At 32.5% G+C, this 22380-nt stretch overlaps 1 protein-coding gene across 3 annotated transcripts in view; it reads left to right on the top strand.

Moving 5' to 3' along the window:
* Positions 1-22380, top strand: part of LOC118197897 (glutamate receptor 1-like) — a 396844-nt gene that overhangs the window by 357655 nt on the left and 16809 nt on the right. Inside the window, exons 12-15 of one of the 3 annotated variants that reach the window (XM_085808310.1) lie at positions 9356-9600; positions 10934-11042; positions 12200-12337; positions 13090-13164. In XM_085808310.1, the coding sequence (XP_085664436.1) occupies positions 9356-9600; positions 10934-11042; positions 12200-12337; positions 13090-13164 (567 nt within the window). Of the gene's footprint in view, positions 1-9355; positions 9601-10933; positions 11043-12199; positions 12338-13089; positions 13217-22380 lie in introns of all 3 variants that reach the window. The other 2 variants (XM_085808312.1, XM_085808311.1) reach the window with 2 other exon arrangements.

Here is a 22380-nt window from a genome sequence, read left to right as displayed (position 1 = left end):
AATGAATCCTCCAAAATCCGTACGTAAAATTGAGAAGGTCCAGAGCAAAAGGATAATTTATTCTCCTAAAATAGCAGCAAATTAGAATAAAGCATTGTATTATATTACCACTTCTGAAATAGATAGAGTGGATTTCCAATTTAAAATACATTCATATGATTCACAGTTTAAGATAAATATAGGCCAGTTGCCTTGCTAGCTCACCAACATTCTACAATATACATACGGATATCACTCAGATTCCTTTGTCATTCGGTGTCAAATTTGGAGAACAGCTTAGTTACGAGAACTTGTGGTCATTACTGAGGCAGCATTAAAAATTCCACGATTGTCCTCTTGAAACTTTTCTTGGAGATCCTACAACAAAAACAGTAACAAAAATTTTCCCAAATTGCTTTTTGACTTACTGTTCTACTAGAAGAACGAGAGAGAGAGAAAGAGATATCCATGAAGGATGCTTGGTTACCATAGGATCCAATTTTCTCGGCAGTCGTTTCAAATACAAAAAACTCCTGCATTCATACTGTATATTAAATCTCGATTCATCATTAAACATGATATTGACAAGTATTCGTAACATTTGGTTACATGAAACAGAATTCTATAGACGAACTTCACAGATTCGTAAAGTGCTCAATTTCATATTTTCATAAAAAACGCATTCTTCTAGCATTTCAGCACTCGGTAAATGTTTACGTTACATTTATATTCTCCAAGTTGTATATAGCATCAGGTTTTGAAACATCAATAGTAGCACTTTTCGAATTATTTATTAAAATAATTGTTTTTAACATGTACTTTTGGAAACAGTATAGATTTGTAAAGGATAGGTTAGTAATCCATTGGTAGTGGGGCAAAAGTGCTTTAAGCTTAAAAGTAACTCTAGCAAGCAAATGGGAAAGGATCATCATATATTTCATGATATATGAAGAAACATTCCAGGATATTCGCATTTTGAAAATAGGATATCCATGTGCCCATCTTTATTTGAATATAAAGACTACGGAACGAGTATAATGCGTGGCAAAAATCTCGTCTCCTTTTTTAATCATCACATTTCAGGGCATAGTTCTTATTAATTGAAAACATTTTCTATGTTATTTCGATTTATTTATTTGGATAGATGCATACGTCTTGAAAGATTCTCCTGAAATTTTAGCAATGAAAATAAATCTTTATTTTCTAATGTCCTAAGGTTAAATTTTCACTCTGTTGAGAAAGTATAAATTGCTTAAAGTATGTATATGCTGTAAATACTGACGTCTGCCTTTGTTCCAGAAAAAGATGTATTTCTTACAAATTCAACGTATCAGACATTCCGATATAACATGTATTTATAATTATTAAGAAATGAAGGTGTTCATTCGTGAGCTCTTAGGGTACAGAGGACCATGGCAGTTCGAGGTCAAAGAGCTTCAGTTAAAAGCTCGGTTTGATTTCAGCTGATGTATTTTTTGCAATGCTAATCTTCTTCCTTACCTCTGTAGCACACGTTAAAATCATGGACACTTATTTCTGGGACTCAGGTTTCTTAGGATTAGTAAATAAAAGGTGGAGAATTTACAGTTTCATGAGTAAATGAGTTTCCTACATGTGTTCTTGTGAAGATATAGGTAACAAGTTACTACGGCAATATCATCCTGAATTCAAATCCGAGTTAGTATATTTTCCAAGCTTCTTTTCAAGCTTGGATTAAAAGAATCCACAGTTCAGCATGCGGTATTTTAGAGGTAGACCAAAAAATAAATTATATTGCAGTATAATACATTACGTATATTATATTACAATATACGTTTATTACGATATAAGTGCCAGAAAATGTTAAATACTGTACATGCGAAACAAAACTTAAGTATTGGTTGAGATGGATGGACATGTGCTTCTTTATGAGAGCTCAAACAGTTGTCTTAATACGCCCACCTACGTGCTTGCTTCAGTCAGATGTCTTCCGGTTATTCAAGATAGCCTTTCGACAGATGTAAAAATTCCTTGAATCACGCAAGGTGAATTTATATCGCCTCAGTTTATCTTTCCTGAAATATTCTAAACACCTGTTCAAATAGCTTGCTGGAAATAGATCTGAAACGTCTGCCAGAGAGCTTCGTTTAAAAAAAAATATCAGATACATTGTATGTAAGAAAAGCACGTTTTTCGATGGTCTCAATTTAAGAGAACTTAATATTCACCAGCAAATTAAAATGTCATATATATGTATCCATATATATGCAGTTGTATGCAACTGATATGAAAACTTAATTGTGTCATAAAATTTCAAATCTTTCTTTTTTTTTCAATTAGACATTTCATGTGTCAGCTGTCATGTGTTTCTTTCCTTGAATAAGACCCTGAGTAATCATTTCGGGTAAAAAAATTTGAATAATTCGATTGTACCTTTTCGAGGCTTTTTTACCTTTTTCCACCCTGTCGGTTTGGAGGACAGATGACATCATGAAAAAAATGAAAAAATGAATCCCCGATAAGTCTTTAGCTTGTCAAAATTTAGATAACTTTATTGTCTTAAATAGCTTTAAGCAGTCTTAAAGCTATTTAACCTAATAAAGGTTATATCTTTCTGCTGAAGGAATTGCGTAAATTTACTGCTGGCATGAAATTAATCTTATTGATGGCCTTTTTTTCTGCTTCTTAGAGGAAGGCTAAACGCGTGTACGTTCCTTAATGGAAACGTTTCTTCAGTACACATACGGCGATTTGCTTGTTAATATCATGAGATGATGTTGTAGGGTAATTATATTTTTGCACAATGTCACTGACTTGCCTTTCATCATTAAAATATTCAAATGAAGCATTTTCTATAATCTTCTCAGCCTTAGCAAAGCGTTTAAACTAACAAGATTACTAAAACTTAAATTTCAAGACTGAAATTTACACATTTGAAATTTACAATTTACACATTTGGAAAAATTAGGTAGAACTATTTCTATTCATCAGCTAGTACTTCAACGTTCACCACTCAACTCTTACATGAAAACTAAAATGTGAATATGAACTAAATGGTGAACTACTGATGAACTAATTCATCATTCATCATTATACTGATTTGAGAACGTGTATATTTCGTTATTATAATGGTAATGCAACGTATTTGAATTCTATTATTACGATGAATAATTATGATGATCCAAGAACGCGTATATTTACTTCAGTATTATGACTCATAATTACAGAGATTCAGAAACATTTACATGCAATATATGAAATACGCAACTCAAAATTATAACTTAAATTAGCAATAGCCTCTTAATTCTTCATTTAAATTTGTGTATCTCCCATTTCTGTTCTAACAGTAAATGTTGTTTATAACTTTACTGGACTGCGTCTTTTAAACATAAATCTGTTTTAGGCTTACTTACATAAACTTGCAATGCGTGCAGCTCGTATCCAATGACAGATCAAGATATTTTTTTTTTCTCTCCCACGAGTTTTCTGGGTGCGCACTTATTTCTTTCTTTCCCACTTCGCTTTATTGTTGCTAAGGTATGTAGCTTCTATCATTCATTGTCTGGAAATGTAAACTATATATATTGTAGTGTGCATATTGCGTCCATAATTATGAATCAATATTACGTTTTTAGAATTGTTTTATCTGACAATAAAATGAGGTTGAATTCGGCTACATGTGTCTGTAAATACCATCCTAGGTATCTATGCAGCTAATTTCTAATCATCCAGATATTTACTGAGCTTATTGGATATAGATTTCATAATGACGTTATATGGTACTTCGCGGTACCTTCGTGGTGTAGTGGTTCTGCATGCTGGGCCGTTAATTCCAGAGGTCCGTGTTTCGATTCCCGGCGAAGGCAATTGCTAATTTTTCATCTTGCCTGCTTCCAAAAAATAGCTAATGTCTCTACAACGTTATAGATATATTTATTCAACATATGATTCAGCAATACCTGTTTCATATATATATATATATCATAAAAAATATGTATTATAGTCTGATGGTATTTTATTTGAATGTTGCAACGTACAGGAGCTTTACATGCCTTCAGAGTAAGCTTACTTAAAATGATGATTGATTCAGTTAGTGGCTGAGTGGATAAATCCACAGAACACGGATATTTAATCCTGAGTTCCGGTCCGGATTGTTATGTAATATAGTTGCATGGTGGTGAAATGTTTTTCTCATAGTTACGGTATAATATCTATTTGATATTTTACCGTGAAGACAATGATCCACTTCTGGAGTACTTTGTTCTAATTGATTAACTACTGATTCTAAAAGAATTATTAAAGGAAATTTCTGAAAAAGAAATATTTTAAAAGAAGTTTTAAAGGTATTTGTGAGAACGTATTGAGTCTAAAATATTTAAGCGATATGCAGTTGGTTACATTCACAGTGGACTGCCCAGGCTGGAAAGAAGTTAAGTGACTCTGACTGCCGTTCCGAAAGGTGCAGGGTCAAATCCCAGCGAATGCATGGACACAATTTGTTCGGCCGTTCATGGGAGGCAGCGATGACCCAGCTATTAGGAGCCTCCATCGTAAAGAAACCATCGCCTCCGGCCTTAGTAATGGCTAACGTCTATAAACGGCAAATCCCGCCAATGGGAAAAAAAAAAAAAAAAAAAAAAAACATTCAAAGTTGTTTAGCTATTTTAGCTTTTATTTTTGAATTGATTAAAAGCTAGTCATTTGATGATCTAATAACATGATTTGAAAAAAAAAAAAAAAAAAAAAAAAACATTCAAAGTTGTTTAGCTATTTTAGCTTTTATTTTTGAATTGATTAAAAGCTAGTCATTTGATGATCTAATAACATGATTTGAAAAAAAAAAAAAAAAAAAAAAAAAAAAAAAAAAAAAAAACTACTAAAATTTCGTTGTATCACTTTGTGAATAGAAGCGTACAGTTCTCGAATTTTATCAGAAATGTGTAAAGTAAAGCAGAAATTCAGCACAGAGAATTCCCTACCTATATAATCTCTGATTTTGGATAAGCCCTTTAGTTATTTTTTCTAAATTGTTTCAAGCTTACCTCTTTGCATCACTTCACATATTTATTTCTTTGTATTAACAAGGCAGCCAGTCGATACTGAAAATGTGCTTATTATCTAGTTAAGCTTCGTTTAACAGTTGACAGTTGACAGTTAACAAGTAAATGTATTATAATTCAGAAAATTTCTGATAACAGTGTATTCAAGAAATGGCTGAAATATTCTGAATTCTTTTTCTCGGAGGAGTCATCATGCGCTTTGCGGAAATTAATTAGCCAACCAACCATTTCTTTCCCTGGAAGACTGACTTTCGCTTTGAGAAACAAAGGTCAGAAAACAGAATAATTTTGCCCAGAAATAAAGAAAAGAGCATCCCAGTAAATAAAGAAAAGCATGAAATATTTTCCAGAAAAGTACGGCATGTAAAAGGTTTCTCAATTTCATTAGTGTGCAATAATTTGGACCGGTTGCAAACCCCTGGCTTCACATGAAGCTTTCTCGAAGCATCAATTGCTTTAGCTCTACAAATGAGAATTAGTGAAATTAAGAGAAATGGCAGAAGAAAAGAAAATATGATGCTTAATGCTTTTATTATGCAGCATTTGAGGGGCATAGTTATTCTGGCGCCGAGTAGCGCAATTTATATCCGAAGTCCGAACAGAATCGTTTGACATGACATATTAGGAGCCAACCGAACCAGTGAAAAATCGCGTAATTGCATCGAAACGCTCTCTTGTTCTGAATATAAATTTGTGAGTTACGCAAATGAAATTATAATATTTAAATTCATTTCACGAGCATGTACACAGCAATTAAAAACTAAAACAATTTTTCTTTTGAAAGAAAAGAAAATGTGCCTTCCTTTTAGTTTGGGCAACACAACGTGACTACGTAAAAACACATACTGTACTTACACGGAAGCTCACTATAACGGAAGCTCACTACACGGAAGCGTTACTATAACACGTACGTATTTTTGGGCAAACGTTCCTTAAATTTTAGGATAAATAAAAAAAATTACAGTGTTGGTGAATCGTACTGATCAGAATTAAGTTCTTTCTGATTAAAACAAAAGGCAAGTTGTTTAATTAAATTCAATATTTTACAACTGTATAGAAAGAGACATTGAGCAAAAAGAATGATTGTTCACTTCCTATTGGTTCCCAGCCATACCAATAACTACTATAGTGGATGCAGCCTGAAATGTTATCGTTCAGTAAGACATGGCTATCACAATTAGCGGTAGTTAATACAGTTTATATATACGATAACTACACACGTGGTCTTTTAATATTCAAGCAGTCTATATAATATTGAAATTGAAATCTTTCATTTTGTACTGTAATTTCATCTCCTAAATTCTAGCTTATCTATATATAATATAGCATATATCTATATACATATAATATATTAGAGGAGACTAATTTCGAGCTAATATAGTTATAACTCTACGGGTTTAGTGCGCGCTAGCTTATTTCGTACTATAAATTCACGATTGCAATTAATCACATAGTAATAATTAAGATTTAAATATGAAAGAAGGAACTATTATGTTCTATGGTGAGAGATAATCTATTCATAATTTTACATGAGTTTATTATTGCTGCTATTAAAAATTGCTACATGTAAAAAAAAAATTCGCTAAAGCTTAGATATGTTTTTTTATTATTTTGCCTTTGAAAATAAGTCCCAAACGCTTGTTGAGATAATATTGTTTAATTTCGTACGAAATTAATGTGGCGAAGTACAGCTAGGATTTTTCTCACATGTATTTGTTTAGCGCAGGAAATGTCCTAATTGCACTCTTATGTGATCTGTAATCCTGAGACTGAATACTGTCTAATGGGAAACCGAAACCATAATGCACTTATACAAATTTGTGACTAAGAAATCTCCCTTTATCACGTCAAACAGCCTACTTACACTATGTAGTATTAATGAAATGCTACATAAATTAACCTCGCTTTATTTATGTTAAAGAAAAGTTCATGCATTCAAAAACTTATACCGGTGAAAATTTTGAAACGTTGTAGAGCCATTAGGTTATTTGGAAGCAAGAGACATGAAAAATGAGCAATGCCCTCGCCTGGAATCGAACCACGGACCTCTGGAATACACGCCCAGCGTGCTGACCACTACACTACGAGGGTATGCTAAAAAGGCGGGAGAAATGCCTTATGTACTCCCCCTTTTAAAGGGCAACTGGGATTTTAGGTAATCCAAAAGCTAAATCCTAGTGGTGAAGAATCTTTTTCCACCACCATTTTGATATTAGGATATTTTGCAAGCAGAAGAAAGGAGAAATGAGCAATGCCGTCCTATGGACTCGAACCACGAACCTCTCGAATTCGCGTCGAGAGTGCTGAGCACTACACTACGAAGGCATGCGAAGAAGGCGGGAGAAATATCTTATAACGTGAATTCTCTGAAGCAAATCTTCTAAAGTAACATAAATAATAATAAAAGGATTATTGCTTATTTTCTTGCAACCTTTAAAAAAGTACGAGGTTTCGGCTTTTGACATCAAATGAATGCTCTTGGAGATATCCTGCATAGCAATGTACCCACTTGCCATTTTTCTTTCTTATAACTACTTAATGCATATTTAATTTATAAGCTGCGAAATTTCCTGAATATACTCTATTGAAGTTAAGAAATCCTGCTTTTTTTTCTTAAACATCACAATCGAACATGACTCTAGCAGAATTTAATTACAAGTTTAAAATGTTTAGAGAACGAAAACGTTATTTTCATTATATATATATATATATATACTGCTGGTCATTAAAACTGCAACACCATGAAAGAAAATAAATTAAAAAAATATTTATTGCACTATTATCATTAATTTAATATCATTTTTTAATTATTATAACATCATTAATATGGTTTTATTATTATTATACCATTTTGTCTTCATAACATACTGTTTACTGATATAACTTGTAAGTATTTTGGAGGTTTAGAGTAGTTTGAAACTGGTAGAAACAACTGCCATCCCTAGCAGCTAAAACAGCCCTTACCCTATTAGGCATGGTGTCGAACTGGACTTGCCTAATAATGACAGAATTGGGAAACTCATTCCATTCTGCGTCAAGTCTATGCCACACTTCATCAACCATGTTAGCTACAGCGGGATGGTGGGCCAGTCTCTCAGCAACCCATAACAAAATGTTTATAATGGGTGACAGATTTGGAGACAGTGCAGGCCCAGGGAGCAATCCAATGCATTGTGTATCGAGGAAGATCAGAACATGACGTGAAACACGTGGTCTTGCATTATCTTGTTGGAACATGGCGTTTAGGGGCCTCGAAGATAGGGCACAACCACTGGACGTAAGATGTCAGAAATGTACCCATCTGCGTTCAAATTACCATCGATCCGAACTAGAGTTGTGTATGTGCTGTGTCTGTACGTGTTGTGTACCCAATGGCTGCCCAACCCAACACACCCGGTGCAGGGTCCCTGTGCAGATATCGAAAACGACGTGTGGTCTCCTCGGATACTCCAGATACGTATACGGCCAATCAGAATACTGCACGTAGAACCGGGACTCGTTTGAAAAGGCAACATTGTGCCACTCCTGTTCCCAGCTTTGTCGTTTGGTGCACCAGAGTCACCGTCTCCCTCTATGCTGCATTGTCAAGGTAAGCCGAAGTAATGGTCACTCTGTTGATAGACCACGCTGCTGCAAACGTCGACGCACCTTAAGAGCTGATACTGAGCGTGATGCAAACATGCTCATTTTTTACTAATGGTTCGTGATGTGGTCGTACGGTTCTGCAGGGCGTACGGTTCATACGGTTCTGTATTCTCGCAATATGTCTGTCCTCTCTGGCGTTAGTCATGTGAGGGCATTGAAATCCTGCATGCCGTTCAGTATGACTCTCAACAATCCACTGATTCCATATTTGCATGACAGTAGTTGGATATCGACCAGTGCAATCGGCGATATCACGGAACAATAATCTTCACTTTCGATAGACAACGGTCCTGCCTCTTTCGAGTTTCGAAACTTGCTGGTTAGCATTTCCTCTTCTTATTCGAGTCATAACAGGATATTCTGAGCAAACTTCAATCTTACAAAGCTCTTTCCGAATGAGAAATCCACTACACAGCTTTTCTTTTATGCAGTGATTCAGATGTCGTTTCTCTCCCCTGCGTGGTTTAAATGCGCTGAAATACTAATCATTTGCATATCCCAACTTCTTCCTTTCATGTGATTTTGACGTTTGTCAGATCATTCCTTCCTGGTGTTTCCGTTTTAATGGCCAGCAGTGTATATATATCACTGACTGTAGAATTTGAATTTTCTTCATGTTCTCGATAATTTTTTTATCATTGCTAGTAACTTTACTCTATATAATAAAATTGTAAACATATATTACTTTGCAGAGATCAAAAATTACTGTGTATGCCCGAATGTGGGAATTTATGAATTCCCGGAAACATGTCTTCGTGCAGTCGTACGAAGAGGGAATACGGAGAGTCCGGGAGTCCAAAGGGAAATATGCTTTCCTTATAGAGTCCACAAAAAACGACTATATAAATGAGAGGCAACCTTGTGACACAATGAAGGTTGGACGAAACTTAGATGCGAAAGGATATGGCGTAGCTACTCCTTTAGGATCAAATATAAGGTTCATATCTTATTTATTATAATATTTAACTATTTTGGATAACAGAGAAGAAACAATGCAGCCATCCCTCGCTTAACACGGTTACACTGTTTTAATGAATACGTTTCTCGAATCAACACGGATTACTAAATGCAGCATTTTTCATTTAACAATGGATGAATTTCACCCAACATGGTCTATGAAATTCCAGACGAAAAATAGAATTTCATTAGTCGAATTCTCCAAGAAATCGAGCTTAAAAATGGAGTTGAAAATATTCGAGGATCGTGGGAGGGACTGATAACATGGAATGCGAAAACTACGTATACGAATGAACGCAGCCTTGGAGTTTAGAGCTGCATACGTGTATCAGAGCATCAAGCTCTATCTATCCTCCATTTTTTTTTTATTCACCTGGACGAAAACATTGCGTGTATTTTAATACTTTCATTATTTTAAACAAAATTATGAAGTATATTTTATTGTATAATAAAATTGCCATTAATAAGTAATTATTCGTATTGAAAATATTCTCAAAATTAGAATTTTCTTTATTTTTCCTCAGAACCAGCAATTCAATGCCAATAAAGATACAAGATAATTTTGAAAAGAATGTGGTTTATATTTTGTTTAGGTTAAGATATAAAAATATTTGCAATTTATTTTATTTATTAAATTTTTATGTAAATATTTAAAAAGAAATATAAATAAAAATAGAGACTTTTACAAACTGTTAGATGAATTTCAAAATTTCACTTGTACTTCTATAGTCGATGAAGAGAGTTTCAATAATACAGGTGTATACAAGGTTAACTAACCGTGTTAAGCGATGAATTGTTGTAATTAGGCATAGAAATATTTTGACCAAATTTCATAACTATAATGTGTTAAATAGGTAGTTCACTGCACTTTATTATGCTGTATATGATAAAGTATCGAGGCAAAAATTATATTAATATGTTCAATAACATTGAAAGCATTAAAATAAAAACATTTTAAAAATTAATGTAATGTTTAAAGATTAACAGAGAAGTAAATTAACTTTCTTCAAAGCACTTAGTTCTTTTCTGTTAGTATATTCTTTGGTAAATCCACAGAATTACTTATTAATTTTATAGTTCATTAATATGGAAAAACGACAATATTTAGTCATATTTAATAAAAATTTCTTTATTGTGCCCTTTCATAAAAATGTTTTCAACCCTTTGCTTATCCATTCAGAATTGGTTATATTTTGAGATGTATTATTATTATAACTAGTGCACAGTATATTATGACATTTTTTCAGAAACAGATTTTAGATTAAGTGCTACTTATGTATTTTTGAAGTTGGCTCATTATTGTGTGATTTTAGGGATCTTTTAAATCTGGCTGTTCTTTCAATGAAGGAAAAAGGTGATTTGGCTAGGTTGGAAAATAAATGGTGGTATGACCGAAGTGAATGTAGAAACGGAGATAGTAAGGTAAGTGTAGAAAGTTCGATGTTAACAATTCATTTTAATTACTGCAATACTCAAAGAAAAAATTAACTGTGAAATATAGCTTTGTGCAGTGACTTTTGTTATTTCCTAACCAAACTGATAAAATTTCCAAAAATAAAATAAATTGCAAAATGAACTTTAAAAAGAAAATGCAGTTTTAAAGAACAACTTGTGTATGATCTAGCTTAGTTAAAAGTACACACTTTAGACATTATAATCTATAACTACATTAGGAAGGTAGGTCTATCTCTTTCGATATAAATTAATTATATATATAAAGGATGTTCGAAAAGTAATTACAATTTTAATTAAAAGTAATTAATTAAAAGCAATTAATTAATTAAAAGTAATTACAGTATTAAACTGTAATTACAGAAAAGTAATTACAGTTACAATAGCTAAAGAAATAATTTAGCTGTTGACCCTCACTGTGAGCTTTCAATAAAATATTTCTCAAAATATGGCGAAGAATTCCATGAAATCTATTTGAACTACGGATACTTAGCAGATATAAAAATTTACTCACTATAAAATAAAAGTTCAGCTGATATAATACTGATTATAACTTTAAAATTTAAATAAAAAAATTATACATTTAAAAGCAAAATTTAAGAAATGCTAATTATCAAGAGTTTCATGGAAACAACAAATACAAATTTATAGTAATCCTCGATTCTATCAGTATGGAAGGATTAATCTCCAAACTGCGCCACATATTTTTTGTACTCTGCTACTAAATCTGGTGAAATTTTTTTAAAAATTTCTTTCTTTTTATATCATGAAGTTCATTTCACTACTTGGTTATTTTGTTCAATGAAGACTCTAAAAAACGTTAGATTTTTACATTTACAAATACCTCCCACCTTTAAAATAGAAATGCCTTCATGAATTTTGAGTATTTATTTTGAGAAACTTTCCTCGACTAGGATGAACTTTTAAGAAAATAAATATTGTAGGATTTGTTTGGAACATCCTCTATATGTATGTTATAGTATATGCATGTGCATGAGCATATATATATATGCAATGAGAGTAACTTTTTTGTTAATAATGTTTCCAAATTCATGTTGTTAAAAATTAAATATTCTTTCTATATTCTATGATCACTGATTTTTCGGTTCCCAATGTGATTTTTTTAGGAATCTACGCAAAATGAACTTACCTTGAGCAATGTAGCTGGTTGCTTTTACATACTGATAGGTGGCTTAATATTAGCTATGGTTGTTGCTTTGATTGAGTTTTGCTACAAAGCCAGGAAAGAGGCTGCCAGATCAAAGGTATTTAGACCAAATTTATAATAATAACGCTTATTTTATTACGTGTTGTGATGTCGTTCACATTCATTCCATGAATTAATGAGAATCCATTATTCATGTGTAAAAAGTAAATGATGGGCGTGGTTATCCTGAAAATATTCCATGTTTAAATTAACGCATGTAATTGGGCAGTAATGAATACGTCTTATTAATTCTTCTCCCTCTCGGTACTTGAAGAAGAATTCATGTTATATGTATATTTGTTGGTATCTTTGTCAGTATAATGTTCTGAAAGTTTATGTTTCATTGAATTAAAAACTATTTCGCTTAAATTAGAAAAAGCTTCTTTTCCATTTTGGTTCCTCTTGAAAGATATTTTATTGGTAGCTGTTAGTGAGAATTAAGCTGCTAGTTTTACTTCCATTCAATAGGTGAAGCAAAGGAAATTGTTTGATAAATTTAAATTTAATCAATACATTTTTTTTCGCAGAAATCATACCTTCTCTGAACCTTGAATCTATTCACAAAGTATAATCCGAGATATTTTTGATATTTTTGAACAATTTAGCAAACATTCAACATTTAGCAAAATTTTAACATTTTCTAAATTTAACATAGGTAAATAACAGTAAATATTAAGAATCCAAATAGCATGTTATGAGACCTGTATCTTAAACATGAGCCCAGAAAAAATTTACATTGAAATAATAAATAATTTATGTTTAATGTCTTATTAAAAGCTTCGATATATAGCTTGATTTTTTAACTTTCAGATTAGCTTGTTTGATGCTATGAAGACGAAGGTACGCTTATCTATTACTGGTGATCCAAACGGAGAGAATGGAAGGGTACGGACAGGCTCTGTGTAATTGGTACTCAGCTCTTACTGTCTTGAACTTGGTATAATAATTTAAAACTAAAACTAATCTTAATTACTTTTCTAAATTTTGCATCTTCACAGATATATCTGCATATCTTTATCTATCTATCTATCTATCTAGCCCTATAGCTATCTATTTATCTCTCTGTCTATCTATCTGTCTATCTATCTATCGGTCGATCGATCAATCGATGTATATATATATATATATATATGTGTGTGTAGATCGATCTAATATATATGCATATATATATATATATATATATATATATATATAATTTACATATATATATTGCATAATTTATATTTATTCTTCCGAATTATTAGCCCAAAAGGAGCATTAGCTCTGAAATGGTATTAATTTTGGTTTGGCACGGTATTTTGGCATGATATTAATTTCGTTTTGGCACAGTATTTTGGCATGGTATTAATTTCGTTTTGGCACGGTATTTTGGCATGGTATTAATTTCGTTTTGGCACGGTATTTTGGCATAGTATTAATTTCGTTTTGCGTAGATTCACTTTCTGCGTTGATGCGCTTTTCAAAGTGTTGCCACCAAATATTACAGCCCTGTATTATATTTAAAGAAATTAAATAATGAAGAATCTGCAAAAATGCATGTACGTTTCTCGCATTGTGATAAAACAACGGTACCTAGAGCCATCGAAATATGAATAACGTAATCCTCCTCCGAATATTGGCGTCTGTTGGAATTTGGAATTTGTTTTATTATCGATTTCATATTTGTAACACCTTAACGAATTTTTGATTAAGAAACTCAGCGATTTCAAAGCGAGCAATGGCAAAACTGTACGAAAAAAAATTATCTCTAGCGCGAGAGACTGTGTATTGGAAATTCTAAAGTTATGCTCATTTTAAAATTATTTTGCGATATTGCTGTTGAATTGAATTTTATGGTTTAAGTGCGAAGACCGTGATATTTAATAAATAATGGTAACACAGAAAACGTTAAAAAACGCCTCTTTGGGTGCAATGTAAAATCTGAAAGCTTTCAGTTTTTTTAAAATAATTTACATTAATATATATCTAAGTTAAAAAATATGTGAATCAAAATTATAATTTAAATTAACCGTAAAACTTAATTCTTCGTCTCGGTTCTTAATCATCGCAATAACGTCTCTCGTTTGCGTCATTTCTAGATCATTCCATTTTGCATGCGCTGATGACGTAATAATTGGAAACTCAAACTTTTAACTCAAACCAAAACTTTTCTCTTCGTGTATACAACAACGCACTTCACGTGGACAATTACGCACTTCAGCTTCTCTCTCTGCTCGGCTTGGACGTAATTTTGCTATGCCGCTTCCTATTGAAATAATATAAAAAATGTATATGTTCTTGAATAGGCACGGTTAGAGTGCCAGTTATTGTGGCCACAAACGTCAACTGGAAAATCAAAGTGGAATTAAACTGCATCGACTGCCAAGTTTTTTAAATAATAAGAACTCAACATAGTAGCATACTACGCAATCGCAATTCTTCCTCTTCAATATGGATCTAAGTACGCATCAGAAGTGTTCCAGCTTTTCCTTGCTATTTATTTCATACATTATATATATTTATATAATTAACATTTATTCTTCCGTACCTACGGATGAATCTGTATTTAACGATTCTTCCGAGAAATACAGGAATATTCATTATATTGAAAATGTTTTAAGTCAGGAGATAAAAAATAGATATAAAAATGCCGTATGAAACCCAAAATTGCTGTAGTTAAATTTGGCATGAACAAATTAGTAAATGAAAAACATTTTACACGCAAGGAATAGCGATAGCAGTTTTAAAAGTTAATCTTTTCAATAGTTTAATTATTGTTTAGAACGCATGTTTAATATTAAATTCTACGTTTGTTTCGAAATGTTTGAAATTCAAAAATCTTTGCAAACTTGATTTGTTGTACTTCTCCTTCCTGACAATACTGGATACCACATCATGACTGCTTATAGTTATAAACATTCAGCTTAAAATTCTTTTAATTTCTATCCGTATCATTAATTTTTACTAATTTCCTAGTTTAAATGCTTAAGTTTCTCTCTTACTTTTCCGTAAAAATTGATTACTTAACACAAACGTATGAAATAGAGAGCTAAAAGAATTTATTTCTTCTTGCGCTCACAAATCATTTGGTGAAAGTTCACTTGAAAAAATTTGCATAATAAGGGAACGCTTATCTGCGATTTGATTATCATGCGACGATTTTAGGTGCTTAAATTTTTATTGCGATATATTTTACAATGATGTTGTTAAAACTGCAAAGATTTTTCACTGGTTTATTTTACACCACGTTGTCTCACACCAGGGTGTTTTTTATAATTGCTTTTTTTTTCTCTTTGTTTTCGTTTCTTCCACAATGTTCTTCATGATGATGTTTTTTCCCTTTTACATTGCTTTCTTCACGAGGTTTTTCCCGGGTTATTTTCAGGTGATAGCCCCGATTCACGGAAATTGAACACAGGACAATCTGTTTTTTCGCACTCTTTCGCACCTGTCATCTGTGGAATGTTGCGAATTTTTATGAATATAAGAAGCATTCTGAATGCATTTGGCTGTTAGGAACATAAAGATTATGCAACGTTTTAGAGTATATTTAATTACGCGGAGAAAGTTTTATAACATAAATAAGATCTATTCTGATAGTTTAAGTTTTCTTTATTTGTTTTTCCCTTCATTTTACGTTACGTTTTAAAATGTACATCCTTTCCTGATCAGATGATTGATTTTTTTTAACTTGCTTTATAATATATCTACACGAAACTTGTTTATACGAAGTAAAAGACGAATTATAAACTCGAAAAACTTCGAGTATCATATTTCAACGAAAATATCTCTTTTGACTGCTGCTGAATCCATTTGGACTTTTTTAAAAATACGTTTGCACGTGCGGACAGACTAAAGGACCCTTTTTTCCAAAACGGATTGTAAAATAAATTCGAAAGGGATTTTTTTTCATAACATTGGTAAGTACTTATATAGCTTCCATTAAAATGGTAAGCCGTAGAACGTTGAAATTTTGTATATGGGACTGCTATAATATTTAGTTGCACACTTCCGTTTTTCATTGCATTCGGCAGTATCAAACGTATACAGAGTGTATCAGTACAAGTGATGGGGGACGTGGGCACTGTGTCCAAAAAACGCCTGTATTCATATTCCTTGCTGTGTCTCTACCATACTGGTTTATCAGTACATCACCACGTTCATCATTATCCAGAACAGCCCCAGATGTTAAGAGGGGGGCATACCGGCGCCTCGCAGCAGATGCTCAGATCCAACACCTGATTCAGTGTCCTACCGTCCTTACCAGCCCAAGTGGCCACTGGGAACGTATTACTTCCTTGTAAGAAGTAAAAAGGAAGTATTGTAATCGCGAAAAGTTTCAGGCATCATATTTCAATGTAAATATTCATTTTCACCGCTATCGAATGCAATTTAACGATGTTTCTGCGTGACATCTGTACTTAAGGCCAGGATAAAAGACTCTATTCCCCCCCAAAAAAAATGTAAAAATAATTTAAAATGAGTTCTGAAGAGAATAACATCTTTTTTTTTTTTTTTTTTTTTTTTTTTTTTTTAGATGTGCACCTTGTATTTTTGTTGCAATCGGCCGCACTAAAAGTATATAAATATATCCACGATGTTACTCGGCTCAGTGATCTCAGTTTCTTTATTCTTATATGTTTGTACATTGTGCATTTTTTGCTTTAAAAATGATTGCATTATGTTGTTCTTATTTTCCGGTTAAGGTTTTTGTGCCTTTAGTAAATCTGTATGCAATATTTTTAGAATTATCAATAATCTAAAAGTTGTTTAAGTGCCTCTAAGCCTGATAATTTTTCCCATGGCGGCCATTGCTTGTTTACATTTGAAACAGCAGAATAGTAGATTTGTTGCCAATCTAGAGAAAGTAAGCTTCGCAATAACAAAGATAACGCCTTCTTTTATTATTGAGAATTAAATCATGCTTAAATCATTCTGGAATTTATTCGAGGAAATAAGTGTTTAAAATTTACTTCATAATTTTCAATACAGACAGCTTGAGTTTTATGTATTTTTGCCTTGTCGCGAAGGAAGAAGTTAAATAATTGAATGAGAAATACTGAATCGTCGGTGAAAAAGAGTTTCTTTTTTTTTTTTTTTTTTTTTTTCTTTGCTTAATTTCTTTGATACATCGTTTTAGATTTATTATAGTATTTGAATAGAACATGTGGCATCGATTAGATAATTCTTAAGATGATATAAATTTTGTGCATTCTGAGTTAAATGAATAAAATGTAACGCTGTTAAGGGAACCTAGGGTCAGAGTGTCACTATAGTAAACAAATATAGTGAATTTTAACGAGTGCATTTATTCTGTTGTGGTTTATGCGCTATCGACGAAGTAGATTTAATTCAATCCAATAAGTTTAAATGAAATGCAAGAAAAAAATAGTATAATTAATATTTCGTACAAGGAAGTCATGTGGTGCACGCAACAGATTTTTTTTTTCATTTAAATAAACATGGTTACATGGCCAAAGAAGGATCATCGCTGCTGTTGCACGCTGAGAGTGGCATTGTGCGAGGAGTCTACAGTTACCTATATTTCAGATGGCCATACTAGAGCTGCTGAGTTTATACATAGTAATACGCGTTGATCATTAATACACATTAATACACGTTGAAACACATAATTACTAAGTGGTATGTACGTAACGTTCGTTAATACACATTGATACACATTTGAACACCACTTATCCATGTTTGCCATGGCCATATGAGACCTGCTGAATTAGCCTGCATTGATATTATATATATATATATATGTGTGTGTGTAATGTATCAGCTTTAGTCGTAGCTTAAATAATCAGACGACAAGTTTAAAAAACAGGATCCATTTATTATTATTCAGGAGAAATAGCAATTACAAAAATCAGATATCCGGAATAAATAAAAAGAATTACTAATAACCTTTTGTATGAAGTTTACTGCATCGTGACATTTAAGAAAAAGCCCCGATATTCCTTTTGCGAGTCCTTTTATAGCCTCTGGAAAGGCGGAGCTTCCAAGAAATGACGTCAACCTCGTCAGCCAATCGAGTTCGCTTTAAATATCTCGAGAACATTCTATAACTGTACGTGTAGAAAAGGCGGGAAAAACAACTTGACTACGGGGCTGTGTATTTAATTCTACGTACTTTCAAATAAGAGAACGTCGCCATTAAAAATGAAAAGAACATACAGTTAGAATTTTAAGTGTATTGTTGACTATGGAATTTTATTATTACATATATATATACAAGGATACCTCCAATTCTTACAGGGTAAATATATAACATTATGCAGTGCAGGATGCATTAGCACATAGTAGAGAATGCAGTACTCGTCGCAAAATTTTATGATTATAATGATTTCACTTGGAGATATAAATTCACCTATAACTTGGATAAAGATTACACATGCATAGATAAATAAAGAAATACTTATGCAGGTGTATCAGTACAGTGGTGACAAACTTTCAGGAGAGATAGAGTACACCTAGACGATGGGAACTCAGATAGCAATGCATGGTCGGAAATGCTTTCCTGGAGCAGTAGTGACGCCATATAAGGCAAAAAAAAGGGCGGACTGAAAAAGTAAAACAAAAATGTTTTATTATGTTTAGTACAGCAGAAACCTACATATAAGAACAAAAAAAAAATCTGAAATATTTCAGATTTTAAATAACGTCCAAAAAGGCGTTTTTTAACACTTTCTGTGTTACCTTTATTTATTAAATATGTTCTTCACGCTTAAGCCATAAAATTTAATTCAAGAGCAATATCGCAAAATAATTTTAAAATGCGCATATCTTTAGAATTCCCGATACACAGTCTCACGCGCTAAAGATAAAAATGTTTTTTCTATACAACGTTGCAATTCCTTGCTTTAAAATCCTTGAGTTTGTTAATCAAACATCAAAGTTTTTCAAAGTTTTATAAAATAAGAGATCGATTATAAAACAAATTCCAAATTTGGGCTTCCAGATGCCTAGGAGGGGTACTTTATTCAATGTTTGATGGCCCTAGGTACCATTGTTTTATCACAATGCGAGAAACATACATATATTTATGCAGATTCTTCATCATTTAATTACTTTTAATATAATACAGGGCGATGATATTTGGTGGCAACAATTTGAAAAGCGAATCAACGTTTATAGTGAATCGACGCAAAATTCCAAAACGAAATTAATAGCCCCTCTGCATAAATTGCTCTTTGGACTAACAACGATCGTCATTAAAGAGAGTGTACGAAATTACCACCCCAGATCGTGATGCAGGCCTCACTTCTCTTTGAACACCTTCTTTGATGATGACCGTTGTCTCTTTATGTTGTTTTCTCTTTGTTTCTGTTGTACTCCGAATAATAAATATGTTTTCTTACCCCGTTCGTGTTCTTTCTTTCTTGACTTTTGTGTTGCCACTACCGCGCCAGGAAAGCTTTTCCGACCGTGCATTCCTATGTGATTTCCCATCGTCTAGGTGTACTCTATCTCTCCTCAAAGTTTTTCACCGCTGTTCTAATGCACCCTGTACATCTACATCTATATATCTATCTAAATTTATATCTATATCTATCTATATCTGTATCTATCTATCTATTGTACAAGTATTATAATTATAACGTTTATTTTTTGCAATTTGCGACATCGCATGTGATTAACAGACTTTAAAACAGAGTGGTAAGACGTATCTGTTGTTTAAGGCTCCGTTCAGATGGGGTATAAATGTTATAATTGATTTAAGCCGAGCTTCCTTGCTGGATAACCAGACATTGCTAAGCCACAAAAACTGGCTTAGAGGTTTTGGCATAACGTTCGATGTTTCCAACTTTATGCCGACTTTATATAAGAGTTGACCAATCAGAGCGAACGCGCAAAACCTGAACGGGAAAACATAATGAGAAATCTGTAAACAAATCCACGCATACGCAAATTTAGCTTTTATAATTGGCTACAGCTTATACCCTACCTCGCAGGTTGGAAGGGAACTCCCGCATTTTATGTCTTATGACTAAACCTCTATGATATTTATACCACCGTCTGAACGGAGCTTTAAAGTATATCAAAAGCATTTTAAAATCATATTTTAAATTAAAATATTTAATTAAATGCGATTCGAAAGAGGGCTGAGCCACAAAATCGTCATGCTAAATAATTCGGGTTAGAACAGCACTCAAATCATATGCTTGATCATTCTAATTAGAAATTTTATTGATAAATTAGTATTCACCTGATGTATACTATTCTTAAATTTCAAAATATTTGTTCCTTAGTTGTTAACCAAAATTCGGTTTAATTTGAAGGAATATTTACTTGAAGACTAAATAGAATTTGCAGTTCTTAGATGAAGTTTTGTAGTTACTTTTGTAGATATTTAAATCTAGATTTAACTATATCTATATTTGTAATTACATTCCTATATATATTTCTATAAAAAGATGAAATTTGGTTATTCATATTAACAGGGGGAACTGAAGCATTAAATCGAAATTCTGAAATAAAATTTTTATGCTCCTTAATAGAGGAATTCGAGGAATTCCACTTTAATTACTAATCCTTAGACACCTTAGTCAGTGTTTCAGAAAGAAGTCACGATTAATATCTCTTGAGTGACTCGCTTTATATATTTAAATCGAATGTAAGAAATAATTATGCTAAAGAATGTTTTGGATTGCGATATTTTTGAATAATTAATGAAATTTTAGCATTAATACTAACATCCTGCAACGACAGCGTAAAATATTAAGTTTCTCTCTATATTTCCGCAGAGCTTTTAAAATAAGAAGATTTTGTAACATACAAATGGGCTTCCAAAAATTATCAAGATTATATTTAATTTAAGTGATATAAGTTTAAGTTCACCCAATACTTAGATTTCAAATTTAGGAAAGCTCTATAATTTTATTTGGGGAGATAAAAAAATTCGAATTTTGACTAGTCTGCGAATGAGAGTGTGAATCCTGCCTGTATTGTAATTTATCTGGCGTACAAGGTAAGTTTTATAATCGAAAAGCTTGACATACGTACATGTCTGTAGCAATATTTGTATACAGTCCCAATAGGTTTGATCAAGACTATATCCACCAGCGGTCCGAGCGGTAAATTTGCTGAACACTGGCAGTTCGACCCGGATTTAATTTCAGGGAAACGGGCTGGCTGTATGAGCCATCCACATTCATAATTTTCCCATGTGTAACATGGACATGAACCAGTTTCCTTTGGAAAGTTCTCCACGACACATCCCTCTTTTTAAGCAGATAGCCCAAGAGTGTTTTACCTTATTAAAATAAAACACAAGCCTTGATCAAGCCTATTTCGCGTAATTTAGTGAAAGGTTTTCATTAAATTTTCTTTAAAGGATCTACTATATTATAATTTTAATTTGGTATATAAGATACCATTGCTTTATTATGAAAGCTTAAATAGCTACTCTGTATTTTCAGAGAATTCTTTAGCAGGGCATCTTTTCTTAGTAATACAGATAAATTTTGCATACTTTGCAGTGATAACTAATCAAATAATAATCCATTTCTATGTTATTTACGTCAAAAATAAATGTTCTTAATTTTCCCAGTTTGCAACAAAATTGTTATTTGAAACAATTCAAATAACTCACAATTTTACAGTTTTCTGGATACGCTATTGAATTAATACTCCATTGTGTTAAGAAAAAATACTTTTCATTTCCCGTGTTTAATACCATGTAGTTTGCTTAAAGCTGAGATTTCCTGCAAAATATTAATATAATCCTGAAACAACAACACGGTAGATTGCGTGAGAAAACGTACAAGAGAATGAAGCTTACTTTCCATAAACTACTACATCGACTTGCGACAATTGCAGGATCTATGTTCTACAGTTAAAAAAAAAACCTCTCTCTATCATTATGTACCACAAGAAACTATTATTTCAAATTCGCTGCACGTCGTTTTTGCCAAAATTACTATGGTGCTGAGAAGAGGTAAATGAAGTACTTGGAAAACTGCATATTTCGGCATAAAATAAAATACTGTTACATACAATGCAACTTCATTTTAATGATTTCATCACACATTCACCATTATTTGCACTTTTCCTTGCATTTATTCACCATGTTAAATGTACTCAAAGACAGACATATAGATTTGTTGCCTCACTTTT

Source organism: Stegodyphus dumicola, chromosome X1 (genome assembly GCF_044657685.1).
Source record: "Stegodyphus dumicola isolate Sdum_Otavi_A_Nest chromosome X1, ASM4465768v1".
NCBI classification, from domain to species: Eukaryota; Metazoa; Arthropoda; class Arachnida; order Araneae; family Eresidae; genus Stegodyphus; species Stegodyphus dumicola.
The sequence above is the reverse complement of the archived record's forward strand: the minus strand, read 5'-3'. Positions and strand labels throughout refer to the sequence as shown.